The 17914-nt window shown below is 36.7% G+C and overlaps 2 protein-coding genes across 3 annotated transcripts; one reads left to right on the forward strand and one right to left on the reverse strand.

Moving 5' to 3' along the window:
- Positions 1 to 5026: 5026 nt before the first annotated feature.
- Positions 5027 to 10528, reverse strand: LOC117997305 (uncharacterized). 2 transcript variants are annotated; one of them, XM_069501882.1, is made up of 5 exons: positions 10356 to 10528; positions 8215 to 8313; positions 6874 to 7044; positions 6144 to 6273; positions 5027 to 5257 (listed from the first exon to the last, which is right to left on the reverse strand). In XM_069501882.1, exons 2-5 carry the CDS (start codon positions 8299 to 8301, stop codon positions 5121 to 5123), a joined length of 525 nt encoding a protein of 174 aa, XP_069357983.1. In that variant the 5' UTR covers positions 8302 to 8313; positions 10356 to 10528; the 3' UTR covers positions 5027 to 5120. The 2 variants fall into 2 exon arrangements, with proteins under 2 accessions (XP_069357983.1, XP_069357981.1); XM_069501880.1 differs by having other exon boundaries at positions 9970 to 10528.
- An 849-nt stretch (positions 10529 to 11377) lies between these two features.
- Phb1 (prohibitin l(2)37Cc) lies at positions 11378 to 17895 on the forward strand. Its single transcript, XM_069499780.1, has 5 exons — positions 11378 to 11513; positions 11816 to 11905; positions 13916 to 14077; positions 14818 to 14999; positions 17323 to 17895. The coding sequence occupies exons 2-5, from the start codon at positions 11818 to 11820 to the stop codon at positions 17713 to 17715; spliced, it is 825 nt and encodes a 274-aa protein (XP_069355881.1). The 5' UTR covers positions 11378 to 11513; positions 11816 to 11817; the 3' UTR covers positions 17716 to 17895.
- The last annotated feature ends 19 nt before the right edge of the window (positions 17896 to 17914 follow it).

The raw sequence follows: 17914 nt of genomic DNA on the forward strand, positions 1-17914 counted from the left end.
TTTTATTGATTGTCGTTCGTTACATATTCTTTACTATCTTATCCTCGCGACTTCGTCCGCGTGGACTACACAAATTTCAAACCCCTATTTCAACCTTTTAGGGGTTGCATTTTCAAAAATCCTTTCTTAGCGGATGCCTACGTCATAATAGCTATCTGCATGCCAAATTTCAGCCCGATCCGCCATGTAGTTTGAGTTGTGTGTGTAGATCAGTCAGTCAGTCACCTTTTCCTTTTATATATTTAGATTAAAACAAAAAGCTGTTGCTGAGGATAAGCTGCAATTAAGTAATGGGTTGTCCTTGGCTCACAATCGTGCCCAGTCCGCCCACCGGTTGCGGCTTCCAGGTCCCACTCGGATACCAGCTGCCATCGTTGCAAGCTTAATATTATCGGAACATTTAATTTGCTTAATGATACCCTTCATTTATATAGGTAAAACATGTTCTTATTACACGGATATAGGTAAAACATGTTATTTACTTATACTTACCTACCTGGGCTTAGGCAGAAATAAATGACTCACCCTAATTTTTTACATTTTCAATAACAAATGACAAAAAAATAAGAAAGGAATAGCACTATTTTAAGATCTATCCACTTATGATTGAGAAGAAACAGCTTATGATTGAGGTACTATTGCAAATTTCAAAATATTCGTGAAAACTTGCATTAAATCTACTTAGATTTTTTGAAATTATTAATCACAATATAATGTAGGTACTAGATACCTGCTAACAGCTAACTCAGTGTCCACTGAATGATAACCATCGCGCTCATTAATCGACTTCAAAAAAGGAGGAGGTTCTCCATTCGTCGGAATCTTTTTTTTAATGTATATTTTTAATCCCATAAAGAGGTTCAATATTGTTAAAGTTCTGGCAAGGGGTTGCCACGATACTAAGTGTCTGGCAATGCATGACGTGATTTCTAATATGACGCGGTGACATGTGACATGAAATAAATACATTCCCATTTCAATCTTTTGGGCAGGTAGGTATTAAACCAGCCTAAATGTTTATCTAAATACTTACAGTTACAGTTTTCAGGAAGCTACTCAAAGGTTTTAGTGGTCATTTAAAAAGTATCTACTTATTACCTAATCGACGCGTTCAACATGCAGTGTCTTTCACTTAAAAATATTGCGTGGCAGAACAGATTGGGCCTAATTGGTAATTCATCCTGCGATGTTTTGCCGTCATAAGGGATGAGTTATGCCAACACGTGGCGGGCTTGAACCGTGCCACGTGCGAAGCGCGGACGAGGCACGGATTCAAAACATCACGAACATTTTTTTACCTATATGAAGCAGTTTATGTTTCACCGCGCCGTGTCCGTGCACGGACGTCAAACGGCGAAGCATGAGCTGCGTCATATAAAATGTTCGTGATGTTTTGTAACCGTGCCCCGTCCGCGGCACGGCTCGTGCCCGCCACGTGTTGGCATAAATCATCCCTAAGCAGTATTCCGTATTATTTCAAGCGGTACCCTGACAATGGTCCAGTAGTAAGTCACGACTCGGTCCCGCGGGCGCGCACCTGTGTTCCTGTGCTCCAAAAATGGGAAATATTAATTTTTTTTGTTAATAATTTGAGTCATTACCAAACCGCAACGTTCATAATCTCACAATGAGAAGATTTAAATTACTTGTATGAGGCAACGGTTCGGAATTACATAATCTTATGCCAGGTTAATATTATTATCAATTATTACAAAAGTAGGTATACATCCTACATTCTGCTGGCACCCGACATAATATTATATTGTTAGAAGAAACCAACGACACCTAAAATTATTATAGAAATCTAGATAATGAAACAGAAACGCCATATCGATTTTTGCATATCGATACCTCTGGGCTCAAAGGTCGTAAAGGACAAAACGCTACTTTTCAGGAGAAGCAAAAAACGAAAAAAATAAAATTCTTTTTTCTCTAGCACCTTCGTTTCTCTAGCTATTTAAATGAAACCTAGGAAGAAAGTGCTTAGAATTTATGGTGTTTTCTAAGGCAGTGTTCAAAAATTGCCCTAGTGCTGTATTTACTGAAATAGATTTCTTTTACGACCATAAATTTGAAAACAAATGTCCTTTACGCCCTATAAATTATCATTCTATGATATTACCTAAGGGCGTAAATCTACTTTACTGCACAAAACTGAACAAAATAAGGAAATAACCGACATGTGTAATAATTTTTAGGTTCTTAAGGCTCACCCGCTAAGGTATTCTGTAAGGATAAAATAATAATTACAGTTAAGTATTAAACGCATTATGTAATTTTGTATGTAATTATGCATAAACTATTATATTTTCTCTAAAAATAATAATGAAATAACATATTGTTCAAATAAAACGTATTTTTTCTAATCAAACCGAGATTATTTATTTGGAATTGAACACGAAACCTTACAATAAATCTTATAAATTAATATTTTGGTAACTAACTATTTTTTTATCCACTCTCTTCTTTAATGTTATAATTAGTTTCACTTCTTTCTTACATCAACTTTATAAACATAAGATGATTTATTTATTCATCTTCCTTCTCACTTTCTTTATCATCCTCTTTATCTGTTTCGTTCAAGGTTTAAAGTAGCTCATAATCGCATGGAAGTTCCCTGTATTCGTTATCAAATCTTTTACGTGTTGTTCCATTTTCACACTAGCTTATCAGGTAAATATAAAGTATTTAACTAATGATTTTAAGCTTATTTCGTCATTTAATGACATATTTTAATGTATTTAAAGGGTACGGGTACAGGAAAGACAGATGGCCTACCTACCTTTTGTAAAAGGAGTAACTGATAAAATAGGTATATTGTTGAAAAAACAATACAACATTAAGATCGTGTTTACTCCCTTACAAAAGATTGTCCATTTGATGCTATCAACGAAGGATCGTCTGCCATACCAAATTCCGGGTGTGTATAAGATCGACTGCAGCTGTGGGAGCTCCAATATTGGTCAAACGAAGAGACCCATAGCAACTCGGGTATTAGAACATTTCAAAGCGGTGCGAAACAACGATCCTCAGAAGTCTGCGATCGCGGAGCATATTCTACAGCCAGGCACAAAACATTGGATTAAACTCCACAATCCTCGAGTTCTCTCCATAGAACTTCCACTATATACCTAGACTAGTGCGCGAAGCGATTGAAATTCGCAAACACCAGAATTTCAATCGTGAGGATGGTTTTAAACTAGCAAGTAGGTATGTGGAATCCAGTGGTAGAATTATGCAAATCAAGACAGCATCGAACGACGTCGAAAGTTAATAGTGACGCTGTGAGTGTATTTTGCCGACAGCTCGTGAAGTTCCAGCGAAAAGAACAAGAAAGAGGGTAGTTCGCTACTGCCCTTGACAACTCGAACTTCATCTCTCGCAGCACCGCAGTCCCGTTGTAACCACGACCCGTGCAATTGGGTTGAAATGTCGACAAATAAAAACAAAAATTAATTGTGGTATGTACCCGTTATATACATTAAAATATACAGTATTTATATAATCTTTCTTATTACAATTTACTTACTTTAATTCTAAGATCAATAAAGTACTTCCTTGTACTAGGTATCTTAACCTAATTAGAAAGAAGTCATTTATATTAAATAAAAAATGCCCAAAAGTTATACTTCTTTTTTCTGTGTTCATCTTACAGGAATTCTGAGACCAATCATGTAAATTCCTATAAATATCCTTATTTACTGCTAAAATATTTCTACTATTTACTTCTGTGAGATGGGTAAATTTGTTTCGTGTACTAGTACTATCATAGATATAATTTTGTCTGAAATTAAAAGTTTAAAATCACTGGAAAACTCGAATAAACCCTCCAAAATTATATGTTCTATCTAAGCAGGCGTTACTTTGCGGAAGTCCATGATATACAATGAACCAAAAGCTTAATGTAGACCTTACAATCCACAATTGTAAAATTGCAATTGTGGATTGTAAGATCTTAAAATTGATGATAAAATTGATGCTGAGCCAGCACCTATATTAGATAACAGTGAAAGATGTTAATAATTGTTGGCCAATCTGAAGTATTTGTAATAAACGCTTTTTGTAGTCGAGCGAGTAGTGTACATTTAAAGATACATAATATGTAAAAATGACATCATAAAACCATTGGAATTGCTTTATAATATTGACATTTATCGATATAAAATATTGTTGTTCATATAATTTTGTATGGTTATTTCAAAAATTTGACAAGAATTGTATTAAAAATCAATATTTTTACTTCGCGCAGACACCGACATGCAGTTTATCATTTCAGGTTCAAATAACGCATTTATATTTTTTTGTAATTTAGAAGTGTATGAACTAATACAATATTAAAAAAATAGAATTAAAAAGGTTTCGTGTAGTGTCAGGATTTTTTCAAAGTGTGTTGTGCATTACAATGCACACTGCCAAGAATAGAGTTAATCAAGTTAGGTAGTATATTCTAGGACTTATGGGACTATTCCTCATCTACTTTTGTTTATTTACGCCCTTAAGGGCGCAAATGAAAGTGCATTATTAAAATGAAACTAGGGAAACTAGGTAGTAAAGGACGCTTTCATTTTTTTATTTTAAATTGTAAGGGTGTACAGGACAATTTGTAAACGTGATGTCCTTTACGTCCAAAATTTTGAGGTGACATATTAACCATCTAAGGTGGTATAAGACAATTGATAATTTATTTGTATGTTACGCCCAAAGGTTTTTTTTATACTTTGCTTTACTACCAGAAGGAGTAGACTCTGGTAACCAAGTGTTACTTACACCCATATTTTCACGGTAAACTTCGTTTAACGTGCCAAATTATGTGGGTCGTAAAGGCATTTTTTTTACGAATTTCGTGAAACGGAATATACAGATCGATAGAGAATTAAAAACTGAGTAAAGCAGTGTCAAAAAGTCATTTTCGGCCAAATGTCCTTTACGACCTTTGAGCCCAGAGGTATCGATATGGGTAAAATTAGTTTAAAATTATAAAAATAACTTGAACTGAATTATTAAATAATACTTACTAATAATAATAATACTTTAATAATAATAACTAATACATTTGGGTAGCCTTTATTTTATACGGTAAAATAATATTTATAGGTACTAAGTATTTTTATGTAGATTGCTTATACTAAAGTGACACAATCAGGAACATCAACTTGTTCTTGACAGTTCGCCTGTATTTCTTCCAATGACATCAACTGCCTCTCTTCCAACTTCACCACCTCGCTGCGCACAAGCACAATGACGTAGCATTGCATTGCTATTAAAGAGAACATGGTAATTTATTCATTTAATGAGTATTATAAAAATATACAAGCTGTGATAGCCTGGTGGTTAGAACGTCCGCCTTCTAATCGGAGGTCGGGGGTTCAATCCCGGGCACGCACCTCTAACTTTTCTGTGTTAGTATTAGTTATGTGCGTTTTAAATAATTAAATATAACTTGCTTTAACGGTGAAGGAAAACATCGTGAGGAAATCGTGTGTTAAGTCTATCAATCCGCACATGGCCAGCGTGGCAGACTATGGCCAAAACCCTTCTGACACTGAGAGAAGACCCGTGCTCTGTAATGAGCCGGCGAAGGGTTGATCATGATGATGATGATGATAAAAATATTTTTGAAATATTGCTTATTATATTCGATCATTTAAAGAAGGCATAAGATTCCATTTTACTTATCGAGTTTATATTGTTTATAGAGTGAAACCAATGAAAATTATCAAAAATACATTAGGTAGGTTTGGAAGCCTCCTTCAAATTATTTTGTACTTATTTTCAAGCATTCATTCTTCATTTTTTTGAAGCCTACTGTGATATTATCTTACTTAGACATGTTCAAACTACCGTAAGTGATTTCCATTATAAATAATATCTATCCCGCCTGTACTCACGTGTCTAGTCGACGTTAGCCCGACTAGTTTCGAACCCATCCGGGGTCCCTTTTCAAGGGAGTCACAGCCGCGGCGCGTGCGCGAACATGTTCACTCATTATCGAACTAGGTATATGTTCAATTGCCAGATGAGCATTATAGGCACATTGTAAACAACAGAACATTGTAAATACACAACTTAAAACACTTTTACCTAATTAAGGGAATATAATTTAACCCCATTAATATTATTCGTTTACATAAATGATTGCTTACCTATGGCTACCAAAGCTATGAAAACTTCGACAAACATTTCTCTGGAGAGAAGAAAGGCGGTTGGTATCAAAGCTGCAAGCGCAGTGGCAACTGCATAGTAGTTGTACAAACGCAGCATTAAAATATCTTTCTGAAAAAAAACAATATCTTTTGTTTTATACCCTGCCAAGTGCCAATGCCTTGGGTCTAAGGGGCTTTCAATTCAAACATTAAGAAATGCATAGAAAATCCAGTTTGGAGTTATTGGAGACCCCCGTTATTTTAATTATGAATCTATAGCATAAGTGTTATTTTTGTATAGGTAGGTACCTACGTAGAATAAAAGAAAAAGTTTCACGCTCGTTTCGCCCGCGTTTATTTATCAATCTTTTATGCTCGTCTTGAGTAAGTAGGTACCTACCTATAGTATTAGGTGTAAGTAGGTAATACCTACAAGTTATCTATCAGAAAAAAAACACCTTAGATGATATTTAGGTACTCTTTGTTTTCTTTAGTTTTATTCAGTAAGCAAGTAGTTATCTGAAGATTGCCGATTACCTGTTCGCTTTTTATCATGAATGAGTATCAAAAATTCAGGTTCGCTTCGGTCGTGTTTTTGTTTTAATATTAAATTATTTTCTTCGTGAAAACTAGGGCCACATTTAGTGATGATATCTCCGACGGGCTTAGTTCGCCACTGATTTATATTCACTGCTATTGAACAGTAAAAATATTGTGTGCATTGTCTTACTTGGTATCCAGCTACAAGTAGCAAGAAATTAAGTATGACACCCATCCCAAAGATGCTAAACAAAATGGTAGATGTGGTCGCCTCGACCGTATCCGCCGCGCTGTGTGATGGCGACGAGCGCTCCAGTTCCGTGGAGATGATCAGGCATATTACCGCGAGGATTGAAAACAACTGAAAGATATAGGGAAAGCCCATCATCATCCTAATCAACTGATAGACGTCAACTACTGGACATAGGTCTCTTGTAAGTGGTTTTCCAAGGCTGCGTTTTCTGGTGCGAGGTCGCCGTCTAGCACCTTAAGACCCCAATATCTATCGGCTTTTCGAACTATGTACCTTGCCCATTGCCACGTTAGCTTAGCAACCCGTTGAGCTATGTCGGTTACTCTTGTTCTCCTACGGATCTGACATTTCTGATTTGATCACGTAGATAAACTCCAAGCATAGCTCTTTCTATCGCTAGCTGAGTAACTCTGAGCTTTCTTTGAGCTGAGGGAAAAATAAGTCATGGTACTAACTGATAATATTATACTTACTTAAAGAGGTATTTGTTACTTTTTCGGAAGATCAGGGGTCCGGTCCCGAGCATGCACCTCAAACGTTTTACAGTTACGTGGGTTTATGCAATTAAATAGGTACATATAGCAAAAAACATCGTAAAAGAAGTTCTCCATAATGTTCTCAAAGGTGTATGAAGTCTGCCAATCCGCACCACTTTACCAGCTTGGTGGGCTATGGCCAAACCCTTTCTCATTCTGAGAGGAGGCCCGTGTTCAGTAGTGAGCCGTCCATAGGTTCACGATGATGATGACTTTGTATGTAGGTAGCTGAGATAGGGGGTATAATCTCCGAAACTAATGATGCGATTCTGTTTCTTTCAGTGATAGCTACATTGTATGTGAGTGAAGGCTATAAATTATAGTGAAAAAATGCACAGACTTTATAGTTAGGTTGTAGGTGGAGGACGAAGGCGTGGAAAAAAGCAAGTAAGTATAAAGTTTTACATCTCGGCAAATCCAAAAGTTCCCACGGGATTTCAAACACCTAAATTCGCGAAGTCACGGGAATCGGCTATAGTAGCTGCACCTACTAGATTTAAATGGATATAAATCTAAATACATAAAAGGAAAAGGTGACTGACTGACTGATCCATCAACGAACAGCTCAAACTACTGGAGGGATCGGGCTAAAATTTGGCATGCAGATAGTTATTATGACGTAGGCATCCGCTAAGAATAGATTTTTGAAAGTACAACCCATAAGGGGGTGAAATAGGGGTTTGAAATTTATGTAGTCCACGTGGACGAAGTCGCGAGCATAAGATAGTAAGTAAATACGTACAATGTTGACATAGGCAAATAAAATAATGCCCGGTCGCAGCGGCAAGCAGAAACAGCAGTGGTTGACGTCTGGTACTTTCACGTGCATGTTGACTCAGTGCTGAGTGTAAACAAAACGTAGTTAAAATAACTACTAGCCGCATCTCGAGATAAAACAATGACTATGCACCTAGGGGAAGTAGGGCATAACAGTGTAAATGTGATCCCCTTGGGAGACAACTCCCAAGGGGATCACATAATCCAATGTAAATACAATTTGGTGCGCGTCTCGGACGTCTGTTATTATAACTAGTCCCTAAAGCTAGACTTAAACTAGTCCATAGGTATTGTAGTAAACCTGGTGTCTATCATTTTATTGAACCTGTGCGGCGCAAACAAGACATCAGAGCATTCAAGAAGTTTGGTATCTTTGATAGCAACACTAAGGGGTCTACCAACATTGGATTTTTCCGTGCCGGTTGTCTGTCGAACACATTCTGTAATACTTAAAAATAGATTTTCTATCAAAGAAGACGATGTGCTTATTCGCCCATACTCCCCTTTTTATAAAGGGTAACACGTAAAGACCAAAGGGGCTTAACTCTGATTATAATAATAGACATCATTAAAAAATTCTAAATAATTGATAGCACCACGTAGGTAAATTAAATAACCTTTAGGTGATTCGCATTCTCAGCTGATAAAATACTGTGCAATAGTTCATTGACACTGACGTAGGTTATAACAACTGTTTTTTTTTATCATATTTTGCGGGTGTTATGTATTTAGTACTTAGGTATAATGGTGCTTAATTCGGTTGTACAATGTACCTACCTAGTACCTACAGTCTCAAAATTACCTACAGGGCTGTAATCTTCATGGTAGGTAGGTATCTCTTTTTTTCATTCTTCTGTACACGTATCTCTTAGTAGACAGTCAGGAAAAAAGCCGTGATAGCCTAGTGGCTTAAACGTCTGCCTCCTATTCGGGTAGTCGGGGGTTCGATCCCGGGCCCACACCTCTAACTTGTCGGAGCTACGTGCGTTTTAAGCAATTAAATACATATCACTTGCTTTAACGGTAAAGGAAAACATCGTGAGAAAACATGCATGCTTGAGAGTTATCCATAATGTTCTCAAAGATGTGTGACGTCTGCCAATTCGCACTGGGCTAGCGACGCGAGCGTGGCAGACTATTTAGCTAAGAGGAGACCGGTGCTCAGTAGTGGGCCGGTGATGGATTGATCTTGATGATGATGGTGAGATACCTAGTCAGTTAGTAATATATAGCCTGTAGGAAGCTGTTATTTGTTTGGTTCAATCATTTCTCAGCCCACGTAGCGCATCTTCAGCAATCGCTCTTGACTTTAATGACCATTAATAACATTAAACTGTCGTACACTTTACGAGGCTAATGATTTGCTTATTGAAAGTTATTGCATAATTGAGCCACCCATGCGACCCTCAGCAGACTCGGAGCGATTATCCCCTCAGTGTTTGTTTATTTTTCGTTCAATTACCATCTGGTACCCGCTAACAGAGTTAGCAGTATGTTTACCGATTTGGGTAATAGACTCGTTATTTGTATTACCTAGCTACTGGTTGTACCTTTGTTTCGCATTAAATCATAATCGTTAAGAGAAATCAATAATAATTGGTCAGAACAGTGATTTCTTTCGTAGGATTTTAAATAGTTTCAGTAGAAATTTGTGTGATTATCCGTTATTTAGAATTTGTCCAATAGACGTTCACTGCTAGAAATAGCCTAGAGGGCCTACCACACGCACGCCACAGTCTTGCGCCGCGCCGGCTCAGGTGGATCTAGCGGCTTGTTTGATGTCGACTGTCGTCAGTCCACCTGGTGAGTGAGCATTTCGGTGCGAAACCGCCATTCCAGCATCGCGGGACTCCAACTTCAATCGGGTCTTCGAACTACCTGTGCCCCGACCATTGCCACATACAGCTTTGAATCCCGTTGCGCGTTGTCGCGTCGGTTACAGTGCGACAAAGCTATCTTGGCGCGTGACGAAAATCGGAACTAACGTTGCCGTCAAGTGTCCCATTTGTTCTTGTTTGAATATGGAATATTCCACAAATATGTCATTGTCCAGATATGCAACTAGCGTGAACCCTCAGTCCCTCTTGCTCAAGCAGAGGCACTTACTTGTAAAATGTTATTCCGTCTATTTTACGTTTGCTTCGGCTATTGTAGCCTAGTATACTGCAACCCACCATTGCACAATAACTTCAAAAACAAAAAACAACAAAACGAATCAATTATTTATTTACAATACTTTAGTCAGCATAACCTCACTTCACGTTGTTTGCCAAAACCTCACGTACAAATACATTTTGGAAAACAAAAAAAGAGGCCAGGGTGATAAGGACAAAACATGATCATTTTGTCACGTTCTAATAAGAGCTTAAATGTTTTTAGCTATCTCGCTCTAACAGTAAGTGTCACAATAGGGCTACTTCATAGGGCTACTTCTAATAGTCCTTGTTCTGAGGAATATTCTAAGCCTTTGTTCCACAGATCTTTGTTCTAACAGCGCCCCCCTATCAATGTCATGCCTTGTCGTGAGCTTGTCGCACTGTACCGTAGATAGAGTAATAAAGGTAGATGCAGGAACGTTTGCTTTCTTATTCGCACTAAAAAGAGAGCACAGATAAAGTTACTAATGTGATAAACAGAGACGCAGCTAACCTATTTTTGTCCCTTATCGTGTAACTGGGTTTTTTCAAGAATACATACAAGAGTTGCAAAACAAACTTTGAGAATTCGTGGCGTAATTGTATTTCTCATGAGTTATTTACTTGTTTTCACATAAAAAACGTTTAATACAAATATTGTTGATCGGTTAATACAATTAATATTGACTACTAAACAATGGTAATAATAATTGTCGTGTTATTCATCGTTACGTCGTGCTATTTCTATCTCATACGCGGCCACACAGTAGGTACTTAAATCTACCTTTTATTCTATCTACGTACTGTACCCTTCTAGTTAGTCTCAAAAGGGCTAGAACCCAGAGCCGTAAAACATTTATAATAAAATAATAATATTGTCTGTGCCTTTTGAAAGACTTGCATCCAAGGCCGTAAATAAAATTAAAAAGTCTAGTCTACGGCACAGATTACAGAATAAAAGATCTACTTCATCTACTTCTACAATGATAGTCGATGGCCAACTCTATTATTTGTGGTTTTGCGTGAGCCGATAAATGCCGTAATCGAATTAATTCGTTTTTTTACTAGTTTTCTTGTGATAATAAACATAGTTATACTGTGAAAAAGCAAAAGGCGCCTAAGAAATAAGGTATGTATTATAGATCGTTGTTTTACGCGTAAAAGGAAGGGACAATCTAATCGCACAAATTTGAGGTTATGTCGATTATACATTAAAATTAGAAATAAATTCGACTTTTCATGAATTATCTTTCTATATTATTTTGTGCTATCTACTATTAATTTTATCTATTTCATTGCGAATAATATAATGGATTACAATAAGTAGCTATCACGAAAGGAAGTGTAAAAATGGTGCAACAAATACCATTAAAATTCCTTGTTTATAGGCAAAAGTAAAGTACTTTTTCTACTGAAAAACTTTTTTTTCAGATATGGCCGCACAGCTTTTCAATCGCATTGGTCAAGTGGGTCTAGGAGTAGCCCTCGTTGGTGGAGTTGTTAACTCAGCTTTATATAATGGTATTTTTACATAATTATTTTATTTAATCTATTGATTTAATATTTTGAATAAAGGTGTAAAAAATCTTATGTCAAAGTATAAAGTCTAATTTTACACCCTTAAACGTTAATAGTTTATTAAACTTTAACACCCTTATTAATAAACAATGCTTACTTCAAGCATTATCCTAAGCTACACTTGGACTAGTTACTTCAGGACCAACGTAGTATTAGCTTTGTTTTAACAATCTTATTAATAAACATGGAACAAGCCCGATTTAACAATGCCAGCCTTACTTCAGAATGACAGCGTGCACGTGTGGCAGCCCCTTTATTAAAAAGTAAAAGAGAGAGTCAGCGAACGAACTGAATGCTGTGTGTGACAGTGACAGACGATATAGACCAGCGGGCATATAACTGTGACAGTATTTTTTGTTGACATTGACTTCACAGATGATAACTTGCACCGCCATTTTTGTTTTGCATTTTTAACCGGCTTTCCAAAAGGAGAAAGTACTCAATTCGGCGCGTTTTTGTAAACCGATGTCTCCTAGGTTTCTGGCCGATTTGCATAGTTTTTTTTAATTAGTAGAGGAAGTTCGCGAGATATTACTATAAAAATGTATGGATCCAACTATTTAATCCTGACGCGGCAGGAGTGCTGCACTCCTAAGCCATGGGAATTTGGAAGTATTGATGGCAATTAATTACTCAGTAAACGCTTCAGTTTTACTTTATATTATCAATGAAATAATCTAATTTGCGTTACAAACATGATATGAAAACACAAATCTCATTAATCAAAAATCGTTTTATTGATTATTATCATACACAACAAACATAAACGCAGGGCTGATGGTCAAAATATGGCATACTTAGTGCGTAGATTATGCTTAGTCAGTCGTTAAACCATGTGGCACCAAGGAGTAAATTTTACGCTGAGAGTAGAGTCGCATTATTTTACTTCTTCCTTACTCTATGTTTATTAATACAGAATGTAGCTACTACAGACTTACACCTTGGAATAAAGTTGATCTCGCTCTGGTCCATGTTTATTAATAAGAGTGTAAAGGTGTCTGGCAGGAAGTTGTCACTAATTGCCAGGAACTGCCAGGAAGTGTCTGGCAATGCATGACGTGATTTCTAATACTATTCTAAAGAAACCTTTATCTCCCAAAACCACCATGATCCAAACAAACGTTCCTCCCAGTGTTGGGGACAATATGCAGCGAAACTTTCAGCATTTATAAAATAAGGAAGGTCTGGCACGTGCTGGCTCTATAAGTTTTCATTATAGAAATTTGCATTCTGTCGTCATGGTTATTTCAGAATATGACGACCTCTCTGACGCAGTGGTGAGCTCTGTGGTCTTACTAGTGGGAGGTCCCAGGTTTGATTCCTGGCAGGGGAAGTTAATTATTTCTAAATTTTCTCTGGTCTAGTCTGTTGGGAGGCTTCGGTCATAATAGTTACCATCCTACCAGCAAAGCCATACCGCCATGCTATACAGCATTCTTTAGGTTTAATAAAAACTGCTATAACCATTCCAGGTTAGCCCAGATATCACTTATCACCAGGTGAGATTGCAGTCTATCTGAATAAATAAAAACAAATAAAAAAAAACTGTCTCAAGTGGAGTCAGACTCGCGCACTGAGGGTTCCATACTACAATCGTATTCTTTCGATATCTTGCATGATAAATCAAAAACTATTATCCTAAAAATAAATAAAAATCTGTTTAAGAATGTACAAGTAAAGCCCTTTCATATTATACCCCACTTGGTATAGTCATCTTACTTTATAAGTTGAAAATAGTAGTGATGTGACCACAAATTCACGGTTTTCAGATTATCCCCTGATGTCTGCTATAAGACCTACATACCTGCCAAATTTCATGATTCTAGGTCTACGGGAAGTACCCTGTAGGTTTCTTGACAGACAGACAACAAAGTGATCCTATAAGGGTTCTGTTTTTCCTTTTGAGGTACGAAACCCTAAAAAGACCTAAGCCATATGTTTTCATGTTTCCAGTGGATGGAGGCCACCGAGCAGTAATATTTGACAGATTTGCTGGTGTCAAAAACTTAGTTGTTGGTGAAGGAACCCACTTCTTCATTCCATGGGTTCAGAAACCCATCATGTTTGACATCAGATCTAGACCTCGGAATGTGCCTACAGTAACAGGAAGTAAAGGTAAAAAATAATGTTTCAATTGGCTAAAGAAAAATAAAATATACCTATCGTTGTTTGAATATGAATTCTAGCTTATCTTTGAGTAGATTTTTGATGTCAATACCTTGAGATTGAATACTCGTACCCCTTAGTACTAAGTAAATTCTTATAAATCAGTACATAAATAATAAGCTTTTATACCAATTTTTGTTATAGTTACCTAAAACCAGTAAAGAGCCTGTTACATAATGAAATAGATCAGGCTTAATGCTTTTCCAACTTCAAAAAAGGAGGAGGTTCTCAATTCGTTGGAATCTTTTTTTTTAACATAAAATATTGCTATTAACATAACTATTGGCGCTGATTTTGTTGTTTTTCACTAAACTAAATTTAGAGTATCTGCCTCCTCTTCTTTTTAATAGGATGGAACATGAATTTTACATTTAAAGGCTCTAAATTTTAGTGCACGCTACAAATTTAAACAATATGCTCGCAACTGGCAGCTAAAGCACGATGTCTTATGGCTCTAAAACTGTCAAACTATGTCCGTCATTTTCATATTATATTAGTAAGCACAGGATGTGAATACTCTAAAATTTAGTTGTGCTCAGTATTAGTACCATTAATAAATAATTAATACCTGCTATAATTTTTTGTAACTGTCTTCCTTTGTCCCCACAATTTTTATTAACCAACTTCAAAAAAGGAGGAGGTTCTCAATTCGACTGTACCTTATTTAGTACATATATTTTAAATTTCAGATCTTCAGAATGTAAACATCACACTCCGTATCCTGTTCAGACCAGTGCCAGATCAGCTGCCAAGAATCTACACAATCCTTGGTATAGACTATGATGAGAGAGTGCTGCCATCCATCACAGCTGAAGTGCTGAAAGCTGTGGTTGCACAATTTGATGCTGGGGAATTGATTACACAGAGAGAGGTACATAATAGTCTCTAATATTGTCACTACACATATATTTTTGATATAAAAACCACTGTCTGTGGGCCATGATTTATTAGAAGTGACAGATATGCCCTAGACACATTTTTTCTATTTTAGCGTTTAAACTATCGTGAGTGATTTCCATTATATAAAATATCTCTCAACGCCTATACTCACGTATTTAGTCGACGTTAGCCCGACTAGTTTCGAACTAGGTGGATGGGTTCGAAACGAATCGGGCTAACGTCGACTAAATACGTGAGTATAGCCGTTGAGAGATATTTTACATTGTTTCTAGTTTAAGAAACCCAAGAGGTAGAGTGTAGCATGCCTGTTATAAATGCGAAAGTGTGTCTGTCTGTCTACTAACTTTTCACAGCCCAACAATTTAGCTGATTTTGATGAAATTTGGTACCGAGTTAGCATTCACCCCGGGGACGGACATAGGCTAGGCTTTTTATTCCGGAAAAGTGAAGAGTTCCCTCAGGATTAAAAAAAAAGGAAAAGTTAACATTGAACTTGAAAGAGACTTTGGCTCTGCATTATGCAAAGCTTCTCTCTGTCTCATACTGTCACTCGTATGTGACTGTATGAGTATGAGTGTTGTATGTTGTCAGTCTTGACAACATACAACACTCTACAAAACCATTCATTCTTATATTATAACTAGTATTTTGCTCGCTGCTCGAGCTGCTAAAGCAGCTCTCGAGGTCTATAATCACCATTTTGATTTTTTACAGCTTTCTGCCAATTTAAAAAAAACTTCATACATTTCCTATGAAAAAATAAATTCCGCCATTTTGAATTTTTTTTCCATCCATCGAGTAGACCTTCGGACCCTGATCATCTCTTGCCAAGAAACCGTTCTTCCATCATTCGTACCCTCCGAGATGGACGCCGATGAAATTTGTATGGCGGCCATCTTTTTTTCGGAATTTTAATTTTTTTTTCAAATTTTTGGCAATTGGATGAGGTTTCGAATGACATTTGGTCGAGCACCTCCCACCTATCTTCAATACCTTGAGCGTGCCCTTCACCCGTCTCCGAAATCCTCAATCATCAGCTCCCTCCATATGTTGCCCTTAAGGAATCGTTGTCTTCTATATGAAACCATAAGTGAAAAAAAAAGTTTTTATACAAAATTTTACAGGAGAAATTTTTTTGAAAATCTCCTTTTTTCCAATTTTTTACACTTTTTCTTTAAATCGTTTACTAATATCTGCAAGAGCTGCAAGTTTAAACCAAATCGGTTGGAAAACGAAAAAGATACAAAAGTCAGGTCGGCCGCCATCTTGTTTTTCTGAAATGTCATAATTTTTCCCTAGTCGAATCCCACTTCTGAACATATCTCCCATACATTATTATATCATTTTCTATCTCTTTCTAGGAGAACAATTATGTCAATGAGTCAGTGAGTCAGTCAGTCAGTGGTAATTGAGCTATATATAGTATACTAGTATTTTGCTCGCTGCTCGAGCTGCTAAAGCAGCTCTCGAGGTCTATAATCGCCATTTTGAATAATAAAAAATTTTGTATGAAAAAATAAATTCCGCCATTTTGAATTTTTTTTCCATCCATCGAGTAGACCTTCGGACCCTGATCATCTCTTGCTAAGAAACCACTCTTCCATCTCTCATACCCTCCGAGATGGACGCCGATGAAATTTGTATGGCGGCCATCTTTTTTTTCGGAATTTTGAATTTTTTTCCAAATTTTTTGCAATTGGATGAGGTTTCGAATGACATTTGGTCGAGCACCTCCCACCTATCTTCAATACCTTGAGCGTGCCCTTCACCCGTCTCCGAAATCCTCAATCATCAGCTCCCTCCATATGTTGCCCTAAAGGAATCTTTGTCTTCTATATGAAACCATAAGTGAAGCAAAAAAGTTTCATACAAAATTTTACAGGAGGAAATTTTTTGAAAATCTCGGCCGCCATCTTGTTTTTCCAATTTTTTTCATTTTTTCTAAAAATCGTTTACTTATATCTGCAAGACCTGCAAGTTGTAACAAAATCGGTTGGAAAACAAAAAAGTTACAAAAGTCAGGTCGGCCGCCATCTTGTTTTTCTGAAATGTCATAATTTTTCCCTACTCGAATCCCACTTCTGAACATATCTCCCATACATTATAATATCATTTTCTGTCTCTTTCTAGGAGAACAATTATGTCAATGAGTCAGTCAGTCAGTGAGTGAGTGGTAATTGAGCTATATATAGTATAATATATTATTTCATTAATTTTCCTGTTACACAACAGATGGAAACCTGCCCATTATGAAGACATATTGCTATTGCTTTAAATATTCTTTTTTATTACAGATTGTTTCACAAAAGGTTAGCGAGGGCTTGACCGAAAGAGCTGGCCAGTTCGGATTAATATTAGATGATATTTCAATTACACATTTAACTTTCGGCAAGGAATTCACGCAAGCTGTTGAATTGAAACAAGTAGCACAGCAGGATGCTGAAAAGGCTAGATTCCTTGTAGAAAAGGCTGAACAACAGAAGAAGGCTGCCATTATTACTGCCGAGGGAGATGCACAAGCAGCTGTGCTGCTCGCGAAATCGTTTGGGGCAGCCGGTGAAGGTCTGGTAGAGCTGAGACGTATTGAAGCTGCGGAAGACATTGCATACCAACTATCAAAATCACGAAATGTAACTTATCTTCCCCAAGGCCAAAATGTTCTCTTAAACCTTCCAACACAAAACTAATATCCCTAAGATATAAATTATGATATGTGTAATTACTGATGGTAGATTTAAAATAAGATAATATGGTTAATATTAATGTGCATTTGGTGAATGTTGCATTTCGAAGACTATATTGGTATTGTTCCAACAAGATTGTAGTCAGATTAGCTTTATAATATGCAATAAAATATGCATTGTTAAGTTTGCGTTTTCTTTACCA

This window comes from Maniola hyperantus, chromosome 1 (assembly GCF_902806685.2).
Source record: "Maniola hyperantus chromosome 1, iAphHyp1.2, whole genome shotgun sequence".
NCBI classification, from domain to species: Eukaryota; Metazoa; Arthropoda; class Insecta; order Lepidoptera; family Nymphalidae; genus Maniola; species Maniola hyperantus.